The sequence below is a fragment of the Lampris incognitus genome, chromosome 15 (assembly GCF_029633865.1).
Source record: "Lampris incognitus isolate fLamInc1 chromosome 15, fLamInc1.hap2, whole genome shotgun sequence".
NCBI lineage: Eukaryota > Metazoa > Chordata > Actinopteri > Lampriformes > Lampridae > Lampris > Lampris incognitus.
Window position 1 is genome coordinate 19,280,319 of NC_079225.1, and position 16,814 is coordinate 19,297,132.

Sequence of the window (16,814 nt, forward strand, 5' to 3'; positions counted from 1 at the left end):
AATGAGGCAGAGAGAGAGATAAATAGATGACAGACGTTACAAAAAGCATTGATATGACACTATTCAGCCAGCTATTCCTTTCTTGTGACAGCAAAAAAGTTTAATACACACATCTATGCCAGTGTCCTAATTTGTGTTTAATGAGGTGATTTTCAGATTGGTTGGGGGTTCTGCAGAAATAACATTTACATAACTTTTTTAGCGTTTAGCAAAGGCCTTTATTGAACAAAGCAGTGAGTAATAATAAATACAACAGCGCAAGCCAGTCCAGTTTATAGATACAACAAATGTTCTTTACAATCCACAGAATTTGGTGTTTGTTGGTCGTATTCATGGATTATGCTGTAAAGCAGAATCAGACGATTCCTCACATTTAATGAAATGGACAATTTTTCATCGTGGCAAACAGTATCCTGATTAGAAAAGTGACAGCGATCACTTCTATAAATCATAATAAAATACTGCCTTAATCAATTGTCCAATAGCGCCAAGGATTTTCTGTAGAAACTGCAGTGGATGGCTGATCAACTGGTGAACAGAAGAGAACGGCTGATGTCCAGCAACATTTACGGCAGAGTGCCATATTCCTTCAGCTTTCTGCTGCAAGAGACCACATCAATGTATTTCTTCTCCCTCCATCCTTCTTTGGCCTCCTCTCTATCCCTCTAGTCCTCTTCTGAGCCCTCCACCTCTCTCTCTCGACGCTCCTAATTCTCCATCCTTCCATCCATCTCCTACTTCATCTTCAGGTGCCCCTGGCACTGGTAAAGGCTAATGTGCTGGAAATGTCTGTGAAGCGCAGCCAGTGTCTGGAGGCCTGTCTTGGAATAGCACAGGTCAGGGCTTTAGCAAGCCTTGAGGAGCCTGAATCAAATGAATGGCAGCAAACTTTTCTGTATTATTCTTGGGCCGCTCTGCAACATTGTGATTGACAGAAAGTCATGCTGACATATTGGCTTATCTGGGGTCTTAAACGTCATGTTTTTCGGAGTACTGTAAAACATCAGAAGCTATTTTGGGGTACATTTTCGCTCAAGTATGCATCTGTGTGTGGCTTGTTCTGGGTTACAAATCCACGGGTTATCTCAAAAACAGTATCAGAATCACTTTAAATGCAAAGAAATGTATCTCAGTATCACAGGCACAGCGACGCAGTTTACAGATAGAGCAAGGATAGCCGGTCCTCACAATACAGTGCAATGCAATGGGACAGTACACGACATAAACTGACAAAACCCAATCCCTATGTGCATTTCAGACGGTAGGGAATAATGTATGGTGGGTAGCTACAGATCAACCCTACAACTTAAAAAATGGAGGCAAAGTTAATTTGGCCCAGGCCGGGTGCAGAGGAAGCATATATGTCTCTATCAACATGTAAATAATTCTTCGTCCCTTAATAATGTGCTGAGTCACATCAGTGAACTTTTTGGGCCGGTGTTGTGAGTTATTACTTCGCATCCGACTCCCAGAGAGCCAATACCTGCCCTGTGTTTGCTCTGTCTGATTGGACTGGCCTGCTATTTATTTGGCTTGAGGAAAATTTCTAGCTTGGAAGAGGCAATCTAACCCTACTGAGCAATTAGGCTGTGCATAAACAGATGTGGAAGTTATTGACAGAGGGACTGGAGAGAGGCACCGGACCTCTGGATGGAATGGTTATAAAGTGATTAGACACTAATCTGAGTTCAGACAAGCTGTTTGTGTTGTGGAAAAGTGTGATGGGTTAGGGATGAGAGGAGCTACCTTGTATTAAATGCGAGTGTGTGGGCACATGTATTTGTGTGTGCCTGTGTGCACAGAAGAGTACTGTATGTTGGTGTTTAGGTGGCGCTGTGTGGGTGTGCATGCACATTATTTCGCTATTATTGCTGACTGCGATTTTACCAATGATGCCAAATTTGACAATTTTTGGTGCGTTTTGTGGCAGATTTTGACAGGCCGCTGTTCGTTTTGTTCTACAGTGCGGCAAAGAGACACACAGCCATGCTGGCAGGCTTGTAGGAGGGACCTGCTGGTGTTGCCCTACAGCTCCTCCATGCACCTCTAGCTATGCACCCAGTGCATTACATGGTGCTTTTGAATAAATGCGTCCTCTGAATGGTTACCTGGTGCAGCAGCTGTCGGAGGCGGTGGAGCTGAGACTCCAGCTGCTTGTTGTGTTCCTCCAGGATGTGCATGCGGGCCTCTAGGCGGCCCTTGTGCTGACGCAGCAGTTTGGCCTCAGCCAGGAGGTCCGCTTCATCGGGGTGGGTAGAGGAGCCCTCAGAATCCCACTGGCCCCCAGGAGGGGCTCCTCGCTGGCCGTGCTGTTCCTTCAGCTGCTCATACTCCTTCTGGAGAGTTCTGTGGTGAAAGGATTAGAAATATAGGGTTGGAGAAATTCAAGAATGTACTGACACATCTACAAATGCCTACAGAGACATGTGCACACACAGAGAAAGACGGGAGTCTGAAACGGCACATTCAAAAGCCTCCCTCAAACCCACACAGTAGGGAGTAACAAAAAAATACTAACTTCTAGTTTACCTCTCTCTACTGCTTTCTCAGTCAAATCTTATTTGAAATGGATAGACAGACACAAAGGGCCTCGTGCCATATCTCTAGCTTCTTCTGCTGCCTTCTCTGCCTTTCTACCCTCTCCCCGCCCTCCCATCCACCCTAGAGCGGTAAGCTGCAGTGCTTTACTTAAGTTGGCATTTATGAGTCTGGCAATGAAGCGTGTGTGTGTGTGTGTGTGTGTGTGTGTGTGTGTGTGTGTGTGTGTGTGTGTGTGTGTGCGCATGTGTTTGTGTGTATGACCAGCGTTAAATCACTCTGGTAGAACCACCTGCAGCACAAAAGCCTCTCTACAACAATAGAGTATGCACAATCCTGCTTTCCCCGAGCCATATCCAACCACTAATCAAACTGTAGGGAGACTTGGCACGTGTGAGACAGTCTGAGCTATGGCAAGTATGAGTATGTGTATGTATTGCCCATTGGGAAGTGAGATAAAAAAACAACTTATTTGCTGGATTGGCTGAAATAAGCAAAGAGCAAACAGACTGTCCCCAAGCAGGCAGATGAAAATACATAGAGTCCACAAACGTGAAAAAAATCTGCATTTGTCTGCATTTAAATAGTTTGACAAGTTAGTGCAGGTCAAATCTGGGATTCCCCCATTAATTTCAGCTATTAAATGTAGCTATGGAGAGGTAACGCAGTTGAGAGGGAGAAGACAGGATAAAGAAGAAATGAAAAAAACCTGGAGATGAGGAATGTGCAAAAGGGATTGTATGTACCTCAATTTCAAAACATTATAGAGGATCATTTGTCTGCTACACGTGCTGGAGCATAGTCTGGGCTGACAGCTAGCACACGTGGAAGCCCACAGCCATCCTCCTTGTCCACTCAGTGGGTCTCGGGTAGTATTGGGAGACACCTGCCGATCACCTACCTCTGTTCTTCCTCCAAGCGGGCGATGATTCGCTCCAGCTCGCCTCGCTCCTCCCTCTCCACGGCCTGGAGGATCTGCGCGGGGCTCTGGGGCTGACTGCAGGGGGAGCCCTCCCCCCCCAGGGTCTGGCAGTACTGCAGTATCAGGGCGTGCTCGTCGTCCCTAGAGAAAACATTGCAGTTAATTTGCGGAAGGTACTGATCAGTAGAGAATGAGAGAGCCTGGCTTCTTGATGCGACCTTGCCCAAGAGCGTGGCCACAAGGGGACTGGGTTGAAATCACTTCCCTTCGAATCAATTCAGTTAAGTGCATTCTTCCCAGAGTTTATGAAACTTATCAGTGAATGAAAAACAGAAACAATAAAAAAAAAGGGCACAAAAAAAAAGATCGAAACTGATTCCATGTATTGAGCTAAAAATGAGCTAGGATGCCCCAACATTAGAAAATAAACTGTTGATTCTGTTTACATTTGCACTGAACAAAATTAACAGACAGCATCCTTGGTGCATGTTAATGTCTCAACCCAGTTTAATAAGACACCGTACAGTTAAATGTTAGTGGTGCAGCCGACTGAGCAAATGATCTGGCAGGGGATTTGGGCAGAAAACATGGTGTGTAAGACCTTTAGTTATTGTGGGCCTGCTGCACTGTGAGCCTCCCAATCCCCTGAGGAACACATATCTGTCAGTCCCAACCATCTGATAACTGGAATAAAGGAGGGCTGAGATGGAGGGAGCAGGGGAATAAAAGAGCTTGGCAGATGGGGGGTGGGAGGGAGGAGGGGGAGAGAGAGAGATAGAGAGAGAGAGAGAAATGGCTTCAGGTGTGTGTGCGTGCTATCTAGATGATCTGACAAAAGGTGGCAGGTCTTGCCAAAGCCTGGCTGTCACCCTCATTCTGAAACACAACTTGAGACCAGAAGACAAACACTAAACCCTGACAACCTCACACGGCCATATGCAAGAACGCACAAACACCCACCCGCCCACGCCCAAGGTTTAAAACTCCTATCCATTCCCAAAGTGACTGTCATCGCCGGAGCCACTTTGACAGCTTGAAAGACTTGGACTGGAAAACAAAATAATGATGGTTCAGAGCCAGACACCGGCACTTTTCCTCCCCTTGCATCCCTCAGGTTCAATCCAAATGACCCTCTTTAGGTTCAGTTCTGGGATGTTGATAGCTTTTGATTATGCAGAAGATTAATACTTAATACTACACCAGCCTGACCAGAAATAACCTCACACACACACTCTCTTGCAAATATTAAACGTTTAAAAAGGTAAATAACCTGAGTTTAGTTGAATAACAATCTCAGTTTAGTAACGACTATGGACTCAGGCCTTCATGTTCAGTGAGTAGGCCAATGTGACCTGCTTACTCCAACAAACAATAGATGACGATCCGTTACAATGGCGTGCATCAACCCCCCCCCCTTTTTCGCCCCAATTGTACCCGGCCAATTACCCCACTCTTCCTGCTCCACCCCTTCTGCCGATCCAGGGAGGGCTGCAGACTACCACGTGCCTCCTTCGATACATGTGGAGTCGCCAGCTGCTTCTTTTCACCCGACAGTGAGGAGTTTCACCAGGGGGACATAGCATGTGGGAGGATCACGCCATTCCCCCCAGTTCCCCCTCCCCCCTGAACACGCGTCCCGACTGACCAGAGGAGGCGCAAGTGCAGCGACCAGGACACATACCCACATCCGGCTTCCCACCTGCAGACACGGCCAATTGTGTCTGTAGGGACATCCGACCAAGCCGGAGGTAACACGGGGATTCGAACCAGCGATCTCCATGTTGGTAGGCAACGGAATAGACCGCTACGCTACCCGGACGCCCGTGCATCAACCTCCATGTGAAACAGCCTCGGTTTGATGCAGAAGGAGACAAGCTGAGAGGTCAGTAAATGCTTGAGTTTGTCCCGACCATACCAGGCATTTTAAACAACACTACAGAGAAAACCTTTTGCCTCTGGTGGTAATTACAATCCAGTGGAAGGAGGAGGACTGCATAGGACGTGCAGCTGATGAAACGTCCTCAGATGAATCCCTTTTATTCATATTGAAAAAAAAAAAAAGAAAAAGAAAAAAAACCCAACACAACAACAATCATCCTTGCACTCGGCTAACGAAACTGAAGAGATAAGGTTTCGACTGTTAACCAGCTCTGAGCTTCTTGTGTGAACGCAGCGAAAGTGTTGAGGGCCCTTTCCTTTTCATTTAAGGAAGTGTGGACTCCTTTGTGTCAAGTCTGAACTTTTCAGGGAGCTAACTGGAATGAACGGCAAAGCCACAAACGTAAATTGAATTTTGCAAAACTTTGAAGGAGCCCTTTGAAAATGTGTTTCCTTTTAAATGATTGGCCACTGAAAATACTCCCATACATATAATGTTATTCAGAAACACTCGCTGCATTTCTTTTCATCCGGTGGCAAATTTATATTTTGGCTTTTCACCCCCACCCACACACACACACACTGAATAATATCATGCTTTTGTTTTCATTGATAGATGTGAAGGACAGGGCTGCCCGTGACACGAGAAGCCTTGGTTGAGATATGAAGTTGGATTTGCCGCTGCTTCACATGCAACAAGTTATAGTGAACGCTACCGCGCGCGCACACACACATGCACACACACACACACACGTGCACATTTCTCTCTCCCTTGTCTGTAATGACAACAGAGGCAGGGATGCTGAAGAAAGGCTTAGTTCCAGCAGAGAAACTTGGAAATTAGAGGCAGTGTGGTCCGCGGGGTACAGGGGGAAGCAGAGGTTCTGCGTATGGTGAGTGAACCATTTACCAGGACCCTGGCAGCTGTTAGTCACAGCAGGATGATGTGGCAGCCAGGGAGAACCCAGAGGACAGCGGGAAGGAGATCATTAGGAAAAGGAAAATGGGGACTATTGGGGATAGAGCTGGCTGTGCTCGGTAAGTGATTCTCACACCGCGGGCTCTGGAATAGCGAAGCGCGAGGTGGGAGGAAAGGGGGGGGGCAGTTAGGTGATTGAACAGGACACAGCAATGAAGGAGATGAAGAAAAAGTGAGGGTGAGAGAATAGAGGAAGCACAAGATGGGCCAAGAGAGATTCAGCCATGGAGAAGCAGGGAGGAGAGTGGGTAATGTGAATGGGTGTGATGGATGGCGGTGCTATTAGCTCAATGCGGCCACGGTGGGCAGCCAATCTGAGTTGCCTCACCCAGTGTGGGTGAGGAGGAGGAGGACGCGGCTGAGACCTTCTACCAGCTTTCTGGAGTATGTGCTCAGCTAAACATCTTAACATATCACACGGCACGCAACTCGGGTCAAGCTGAACACAACATTAGCTGGACTCAACGAGAAACAAGAGAGGTGGGCAAAGAAGGAGAAAGAGTCAGGATGGAAAGGAAAGAAGGAAGGATGAGAAAGACTAACACACACCTGGTGTGTTAGTGTGAGCGTGAGAGAGGAGATGAAACCTCTTTCATTTCGTCCCCCCTGATGAGATACGAAAGTCCAATACCCATCACAGTGTGTACTCTCGCTCTCTCTCTTTCATTCTTTCTTTCCATCAGTGGGATATAGTGCAATGACTCTCAGTTTTGCAGGAGTGCAGACTTTGATGTGGCGCATGCACGATGTTTTCTTTTTCTCTTCCGTTTTCTTCCTGCGATGCTAAACATAGTCAAATGAACTCAGCGTTTAATCTGAAGGCTGGCTAAGACCCAAAGGTAAAACATGATTAGACTACAACTAAAGCTGATGAAAGGAGGTAGGGGTGGGGGTGGGGTGGAGTAGGCAAGGGAAAGGCGCGATGAAAGGAGAGATTCATATATAGGAGGCCCGAGAAGTCGAAATGAAAGTGTGGTTTCAGGGACACAGCAAGAGAAGGAGAGAGCATGAAAGAAAAGAAAGGACGGCACGGTGGGTGGGGGTGGGGTTGGGGCTTGGGCAGGCTGCAGAGAGAAAGAGAGGGAGAGAGAGAGGGAGGTTACCGCCCCGGGCGCTGATGACATCACTGGGCTTTGGCTGGAGGTGAAAGAAAATAAGAAACCATCTCACTTTCTAATTAAAGCTTTTCTCTCAGATAACTGCACAGCAGAACAAAACAAACGCACACGCATGCGCCCGCCACTTGTGTGTGTGTCATTGCAGCGCCTGCAAATGAGTGTTCGCCAGCTCTGACGGATTGGAAAACACAAGCCAAAAGCCAAACAGGCTTGTAATTGGCAAACACAGTCGCCCATGTTACAACACTCATGTTTTCATAAGCTCGTACGTTGGCAAGGAGAGGCCATGCATCGTCCTGCCAAGCATCCACCAGATGAACCCAGAGCCAGATGAACTGCTGTGATAGGAGGAGGCAGGCTGTCGTGAAATCATGTGTGGGTGGTAAGGAATTAGATGGAAGTCTTAAAAAAAAGGGGGGGGGCATTGTGTAAAATAGAGGTAAGAGAATGATTTTTTTGGCCGCATTAATGCAGACTATAGCTGTAAGCCTGGCCCGGCTTCAGGCACCCAGCAGATTCATGATGGTGATGATTTAATTTAGTTGGCAGTGAGGCTTAGAGGAGGATTTATCCTCCACAGTTGTGGGTCTGATGTGTGTCAAGACATTACAGATGAGGTTTATATCAAAAAAAAAAAAAAAAACTAAACCCAGAGGAGGCTTTGTCGAAACAAGCTGAAACAAGTGTCAGGTAGACAGCCTGTGTTTCTATTCACTAAACAGCTGCTATATAGCCTACCTAAAGTTCAGTTTGCATTTGCTCCATCACCTCTGACACTTCAGCTGCACTCAACAGAATCACGCAGGATATTTTTTCTACTGGAAAGGATTTCTATAGCTTACGCAGAGGGCGTCAGTTGAGCAGGCGGTCCTTCAGTGTGGCCCAGGACACATTCGCGAAGCTCTGTTGAAAGAACGTGGCCTTATGTGGCCCAGACCGACTCTATATATGGTCTGAGTATCGGATCTCAATGTGTCTTTAATGCATCTTGGGTGCATTCACAGCTGTACTTGGAGCTGTCCACTTGTGATCAGATCACACAAGACACATGTTAATGCCAGGTGTGAACAGGGTCACGCCTGAATGCCTGTAAAGATAATGGCTTCTTCCCCATGTTACCTCCAGCTTGGTCAGGCATCCCAACAGACACAATTGGATCCCTACAGACACAATTGGCCGTGTCTGTGGGTGGGAAGCCGGATGTGGGTATGTGTACTGGTCGCTGCAACAGCGCCTCCTCTGGTCGGTCGGGGCACCTGTTCAGGGGGGAGGGGGAACTGGGGGGAATAGCGTGATCCTCCCACGTGCTACGTCTCCCTGGTGAAACTCCTCACTGTCAGGTGAAAAGAAGCGGCTGGCAACTCCACAAGTATCAGAGGAGGCGTGTGGTAGTCTGCAGCCCTCCCCAGATCGGCAGAGAGGGTGGAGCAGTGACCAGTAGAGCTCGACGAGTGGGGTGGCCAGGTACAATTTGGGAGAAAGGGGGGGGGGGGGGGAATTTAGAAAAAAGATGATGGCTTTTTTCCCCAAGTAAATTAAACTACAGAACAAGAAAAAGTGAGAATTAAAGACAATGTGTGTTGTCCAGCATTATAAAAGCTCTGAGAGGAAAGACATTCGTTTCCACCTACAAGTGCTCACCACTTCTCCATCCCTCCGTCCGTCCACTGACCAGGCAAAAAAGGGCGTTATTTTGCCAGTTGGCGTGGAGAAAAGCAGCATTTAGCATTTGTGAACTCAGCCCAGCACGTTTCAAATGAAGCTCTCCTTAACAGCGAGGCCAGATGAAGGCAAAGTGTGGGGGCAGAGGACTAAAGCACATCCTTGACACAGTTTTACACTTCAACACACACACACACACACACACCATTCAACCCACACTACACGTCACTCTTGAAAAACTGTTTAATTTCTTCTTTTTCAAGTTCTCCGCTTGTCTGTCTTTCACATGAAAATCCTCCTTTTCCCCAGCTAAAGGTGGCACAGTAAATACACTGATACTGTACACAAGATTGGCATTCATTCTATCAGAGTAAAGAGGCCATATCACACATCTATGAGGCTCTTATCCAAGTCATCTGATGGAGTGAAAACTAATTCCCTCTCAATACAAAAACAGAAATGCGTGTGTGTGTATGAGAGGGAGAGGGAGAGAGAGAGAGAGAGAGCGAGAGATGAGACAAGGAGGAACAAAGACAAAATGAGAGTTTGAAGGGCATTTCAATTTGAAGGGCTCATTTCCCAGATTAGGATCTCTAAAAAGTCCCCTAATGTTAGAAGAGCATTAAGGGACAGACACACACACACACACACACACACCGTGTATATGCTTATGTGTGTGTCTGTGTGTGTGTGTATATATATATATATATATATATATATATATATATATATATATATATATATATATACACTACCGTTCAAAAGTTTGGGATCACCCAAACAATTTTGTGTTTTCCATGAAAAGTCACACTTATTCACCACCATATGTTGTGAAATGAATAGAAAATAGAGTCAAGACATTGACAAGGTTAGAAATAATGATTTGTATTTGAAATAAGATTTTTTTTTACATCAAACTTTGCTTTCGTCAAAGAATCCTCCATTTGCAGCAATTACAGCATTGCAGACCTTTGGCATTCTAGCTGTTAATTTGTTGAGGTAATCTGGAGAAATTGCACCCCACGCTTCCAGAAGCAGCTCCCACAAGTTGGATTGGTTGGATGGGCACTTCTTGCGTACCATACGGTCAAGCTGCTCCCACAACCGCTCAATGGGGTTCAGATCTGGTGACTGCGCTGGCCACTCCATTACCGATAGAATACCAGCTGCCTGCTTCTGCTCTAAATAGTTCTTGCACAATTTGGAGGTGTGTTTAGGGTCATTGTCCTGTTGTAGGATGAAATTGGCTCCAATCAAGCGCTGTCCACTGGGTATGGCATGGCGTTGCAAAATGGAGTGATAGCCTTCCTTATTCAGAATCCCTTTTACCCTGTACAAATCTCCCACCTTACCAGCACCAAAGCAACCCCAGACCATCACATTACCTCCACCATGCTTAACAGATGGCGTCAGGCATTCTTCCAGCATCTTTTCATTTGTTCTGCGTCTCACAAACGTTCTTCTTTGTGATCCAAACACCTCAAACTTGGATTCATCCGTCCACAACACTTTTTTCCAGTCTTCCTCTGTCCAATGTCTGTGTTCTTTTGCCCATCTTAATCTTTTTCTTTTATTGGTCAGTCTCAGATATGGCTTTTTCTTTGCCACTCTGCCCTGAAGCCCAGAATCCCGCAGCCGCCTCTTCACTGTAGATGTTGACACTGGTGTTTTGCGGGTACTATTTAATGAAGATGCCAGTTGGGGACCTGTGAGGCGTCTGTTTCTCAAACTAGAGACTCTAATGTACTTATCTTCTTGCTCAGTTGTGCAACGCGGCCTCCCACTTCTTTTTCTACTCTGGTTAGAGCCTGTTTGTGCTGTCCTCTGAAGGGAGTAGTACACACCGGTGTAGGAAATCTTCAATTTCTTAGCAATTTCTCGCATGGAATAGCCTTCATTTCTAAGAACAAGAATAGACTGTCGAGTTTCAGATGAAAGTTCTCTTTTTCTGGCCATTTTGAGCGTTTAATTGACCCCACAAATGTGATGCTCCAGAAACTCAATCTGCTCAAAGGAAGGTCAGTTTTGTAGCTTCTGTAACGAGCTAAACTGTTTTCAGATGTGTGAACATGATTGCACAAGGGTTTTCTAATCATCAATTAGCCTTCTGAGCCAATGAGCAAACACATTGTACCATTAGAACACTGGAGTGATAGTTGCTTGAAATGGGCCTCTATACACCTATGTAGATATAGCACCAAAAACCAGACATTTGCAGCTAGAATAGTCATTTACCACATTAGCAATGTATAGTGTATTTCTTTAAAGTTAAGACTAGTTTAAAGTTATCTTCATTGAAAAGTACAGTGCTTTTCCTTCAAAAATATGGACATTTCAATGTGATCCCAAACTTTTGAACGGTAGTGTATATATATATATATATATATATATATATATATATATATATATATATATATATATATATCAGAATTATCAGTGCCACTCCTGCCTTCTATCATTTCCTCTTCTTCAGGTGTTTGCCCAGTTCTCAGTCCTTTCCTCCCCTTAAGATAACTGCTTGTTATCAGGGGGAATCTCTACTGAATGTGCTCCATTTTCATTGCTGGCACTTCAATCCGTTACATTTCATTTCAGTCCTGTCTTTCCCTCCTTGGGTCAACCATACCCCATTGTCTTCCTTTCTCAACACAGTCCAACTCTCGCTTCTCTCCAGTCTCCCTCTCCTTCATCTATCCTTTGCTGATAGCCACCTTGTTGTTCCTTTGGAACGGTTCTAAAGGCTTTGATAGAGGGTTTGATGGAAGGTTTCCAGCAAAACCCTAACGGGAAATGGTGCAATTTTCTCACAATTGTTGTTTTTAATAGCAAAATTCCTCATTGGCACAGAACATTTGGGAAAAAATGGAAATAAAAGAATGAATAAAAATGATCCGTTGCCTAACTACTTTACCTAAAAAATGTCTCGTGTACCAACACTATGTGCCACTGTGTTGGTGCTCAACTGAAAATGGACTCATTTCCAGCAGTGTAATGGTTGATGTGGAGGTGGGAATATGGCGACCTAGATGGGTGGATCACCAAGGAGAAAGTGGATATACTCTCCTGTATATTTCAATGGCATATTGGCTGACTGTAAATAGATGGAAAAAGAGGTGGGTATACTCAGTATCCCTGCGTATTTCCTCCACAAATCCATCCATCCATCCATTATCCAAGTGCTTATCCGAACTCAGGTCATGGGATGCTGGAGCTTATCCCAGCAGTCATTGGGCGGCAGGTGGGGAGACACCCTGGACAGGCCGCCAGTCCATCACAGAGCCAACACCGACACACACACACATTCACACCTAGGGACAATTTAGTACGGCCGATTCACCTGACCTACATGTCTCTGGACTGTGGGAGGAAACTGGAGCGCCTAGAGGAAACCCACGCAGACACGGGGAGAACCTGCCAACTCCACACAGAGGACCAACCAGAATGACCCCCAAGGTTGGACAACCTCGGGGTTTAGAACCCAGGACCGTCTTGCAGTGAGGCGACCGTGTTAACCACTGTGCCACTTCCACTACACCATTCACTTCTAAAACTATACTGCAGAGCTGAGCCCTTCAACAGAGCATGGAATTAAACCCTGCAACTCCTCTGGGCCATGGATGCAAATAAGCTCCGTTTCCTTTGAAGGGACTCAAAGTCTGTGATAATAAAACTACCATAATGATCACATGGTGTTACATCAACATGAAATTAAATTTTCACTACTTTAGAGAGGAATTTTCCATAAGCGCTGGCTGTCCGCCGGACATTAAATCATTTCCAGCCGACTACTTTCTCACCATTTTTTTCCTCCCATAGCGAGTTGCTTCTCACCCTATTGATGTAAGGTGCCTTGCATCCAATCGAGTGGCGCCTACGTCACGAACACAAAAGTGTAACTGTCACTCACTGCTTGATGGTGTGCACGGGCTTGTCAGTCACATGAGGAGCAGGCAGGACAGGTAACAAGGCCACAAATTTGCGGGGGTTGCCAACTTAAGTCCAAACGGTTTTCCGCTTCTTTCAAGCAAACAAAATAGACACGTCGCTTTTTGTTATCGAGCGCTGCTTTTCACGCTGATTTATTGACATGGAGTGTTGTTTTACAACTCGTTTGTCTCGCCCATCTACTCTGTGTTGCTTTTAACGTCAGTCACGCCACTGAAGCCTCTCAAATCGGTAAAGCCCATGTATTTTTATTTCACCTGTCATGATCTCAGACACGTCCGCTTGCTTATCAGATTATATTGACTGGAAAGTCGTCGTTTTTCTGAATGAAACGACATATAGCACTCCAAAGGTTTGACATACGTTTGATTGACAAAACAGGTGTTCTAACCATGAATGCTTGTGATTCGATAGCGGAAACTATGAGAGACAAATCGCCTCGAACCATCTGGAAATGCACTGTGTAGTCTATAATTTAGCCTAATCTATGAACACTTCAAGGAAAGAAAACCACCGCTCATTATATTGCCAATTACAGTATGTAAGGAGGGATGTGATGGCTTCCACAATTTCAACAGCCGTGTTATCATTATCATATTAGAAGTCACACCACTAGGGTTTATATAGTCTCATCACGGGGGACGTAGACTCTTCTTTCCCGGGGTTATCGGGTGGGAACAACGATAACAGTGTCAATCAATGTTGATGTAGGCCCACAGAGGTCTGCTGCTTCATCCCTGTCCCTGCATGTATGAACAACTCCATTCTTCTATCAGATTACAGAGAATCCAATTTGTCACACAAAAGGAAAAGAGCACCACCAAACCCAACTGAGAGGACTCTGACTTCCTTCTTTAGGAAACCGGTTGGTCGGTTCATACCAGATGATGAAAAATATTCACTTACCTTAAAATGTAACTTAATAATGGCATCCATATTACAATACACTATTTTACAATAGTAGAATACAATATTCTATTTAATTTTTTTGTTTAATTAAGTCTATTTATGTCCATTCAACTTGATGGATGGATGGATAGATTATGCACTAGTGGAAAACCCTGCTAGAGTTTGTTTTCTCCTCTAAAAGCCACCCGGTGTACTTTTTAAAAAGCAGAACTGAAACAATGGAAAGTGTCTCCACCATCAGACAGCTTTTGCTGCCATTCACCTCCTCAGAATGGGTTATAAAGTCAAATCACAGCATCTAGGTCATGAGTTTATGGTAAAGTAATAGTATAATAAGATCTAAAAAGAACAGAATAGAATACACTTTTTTGTCATTGTACATATATACAATGAAATTCATTATCTGCATTTAACCCGCCCTAGCTGTGTAGCTAGGAGCAGTGGGCAGCTGCAGCGCCCGAGGACCAACTCCAGTTCTTCTTTCCATTGCCTTGCTCAGGGGCACAGACAGGAGTATTAACCCTAACATGCATGTCTTTTTGATGGCGGGAGGAAACCAGAGCACCTGGAGGAAACCCAAGCAGACATGGGGAGAACATTTGGGCGGCACGGTGGCGCAGTGGTTAGCGCTGTCGCCTCACAGCAAAAAGGTCCTGGGTTCGAACCCCGCAGTTGTCCAACCTTGGGGGTCATCCCAGGTCCTTTCTGTGTGGTGTTTGCATGTTCTCCCCATGTCTGTGGTGGCTTTTCTTGGGGTGGTATGGTTTCCCCCACCATCAAAAAGACATGCATGTTAGGATTAATACTCCCGTCTGTGCCCCTGACTGAGGCATGGCAAGACGAACTGGAGTTGGTCCCCGGGTGCTGCATGGCGGCTGCCCACTGCTCCTAGCTACACAGCTAGGATGGGTTAAATGCAGAGCGTAATTCCTCAGGGGGATCATTAAAGTATATCAAAATCAAAATAAACAAATATATATATATGCAAACTCCACACAGACAGGACCTGGGGCTCGAACCCAGGACCTTCTTGCTGTGAGGCAACAGTGCTAACCACTGGGCCACTGTGCCGCCAGGAAAATATAACTCTTGAATTCTGGCATGACCTAGATGAAAGTGATTACTTAAAGTAACAACAGTTCATCTTTGGAATCAGTAGCTTTTTTAAGACGTGTGGAAACTTACATGCTGCCCGTGGCAGAGCTGCTGTCTGTAGGAAGGGATCCATTGGAACGCTCCATTTGGGCCAACCTGGGAAAGACACCATCATTATGAGGGATACTGAATTTACCAGTTAATAAGAAATGAATTATTTAAGAGCTGCCATGAACTTATTAGCATGAAGAAAATGGATGTCAATGAATGAGGGGTGTCCATGCCACTGTGACACACCAATTGCTTGAGTAAATGAGAGAAATATTCAACCCTGGCCAAATGCCAACTGGGAGAAACTATGAGGGCTAGTTTGTAGGCAGAGCACACCAGAGAAGTGTGGACAGGTGCACAGGGTTCAACTCAATGACAAGGGGAGTTTATTATGACAAATAATGGATTCTGGGTCGATCCACATCTTAACAAGTAGAAACTTTTTATCTAACTGACCAAACACAGCACGGTGCAAGGATGTATGTGTGTGTGCATGTGTGCATGCATGTGTAATTGTGTTTAGAGAACCGTGCAAGCACGACCACATGCGTTGTGTGTCTGTTCATGTCTGCGTGTGTGCGTGCATGCTCCCATGTATGCGTGCGCACATGTGACCGGGGGCAAAACACAGTGGATTACTAGCCATAGATCCAGACAAAGCGGCCATGCTAATTAGATTGGCTCCCCAGATCAAAGCCTGTATTTACTGAACTCTGGAACAGAGAGACAGCAGGCTCGCCCCGCACATTAAAGCGAAGAGAACATGATCAACACACTTTCCTTAGGCTATGATTGAACCACTCCATGAATATGATTAAGTGCTTGCGCGTGTACGAGCTTTTAAACTGCGCATTTTGTGAGGGTCATGTTTCATTGATAAAGACTGTGTGGGTGTGTGTGTGTGTGTGTGTGTGTGTGCAACACGGTTATGTGTACATGCATGTTTGTCCATATTTAAGGTGAAAAGCCTCTCTGATGAGAGTCATGTCTGTCTAGTTGCTGACAAGATAGCAAGGGAAGATGGAATGATCCAAGGTTAATTGTGTGTGACGAAAGGAAGCGTATGGGCCAGACAGGTTGGCGCACTATCAGATCAACAATCTTTTAAGAAGGATATGCTGGGGATCGTTTGACAAGAGCAATCTTTAGCTGCTGCGGGGGGAACTGGAGCACAGCTCTCATTAGATTTACTCATTATCTTCAACTGAATGTAAAGACCGTCGAAAATAAGGTGAGCAAAACCATTTTCAATTTTTTAATCTTTTCTCAATCGGCATGCTTATAATCCATCTTTCGCTACTCTGTTATATCCCATTTTCCTAGTGGGAATTTGATCTCATGCTACCTTTGATTGTTTTGGTCTAATGCTTTAAAAAGCACTTCACTGCAGTCAGTTTTATCTCGGTTACTTAAGTTTTTTCACGAATTCATTGCTTTAATCTATTTTTCCATACTCATTGTTAATAACATCTTTTAAAATCTTAGGTGCCCCTTAAGAAGGCTCTGATAGCATCATCGCTCATGTATAATTTTTTTTACATGGCACTCATTTGCATAGCAACAGTTCCGTTTCCTCCCCTCCCCCTTTTTCTCCCCAATTGTACTTGGCCAATTACCCTATTTTCTGAGCCATCTCAGTCGCTGCTCCACCCCCTCTGCTGATTCAGGGAGGGCTGCAGACTGCCATACATCTCCTTTGATACATGTGGAGTCACCA

The 16,814-nt window shown here is 45.3% G+C and overlaps 1 protein-coding gene across 7 annotated transcripts in view; it reads right to left on the reverse strand.

Moving 5' to 3' along the window:
- Window positions 1-16,814, reverse strand: part of utrn (utrophin) — a 233,379-nt gene that overhangs the window by 12,149 nt on the left and 204,416 nt on the right. For 4 of the 7 annotated variants that reach the window (XM_056294966.1, XM_056294968.1, XM_056294967.1 and 1 more), the window contains 3 exons: window positions 15,137-15,202; window positions 3,440-3,601; window positions 2,109-2,346 (listed from right to left, as the gene is read on the reverse strand). In XM_056294966.1, coding sequence (XP_056150941.1) covers window positions 2,109-2,346; window positions 3,440-3,601; window positions 15,137-15,202 — 466 coding nt within the window. Of the gene's footprint in view, window positions 1-24; window positions 865-2,108; window positions 2,347-3,439; window positions 3,602-15,136; window positions 15,203-16,814 lie in introns of those variants that run through there. The other 3 variants (XM_056294970.1, XM_056294969.1, XM_056294972.1) reach the window with 3 other exon arrangements.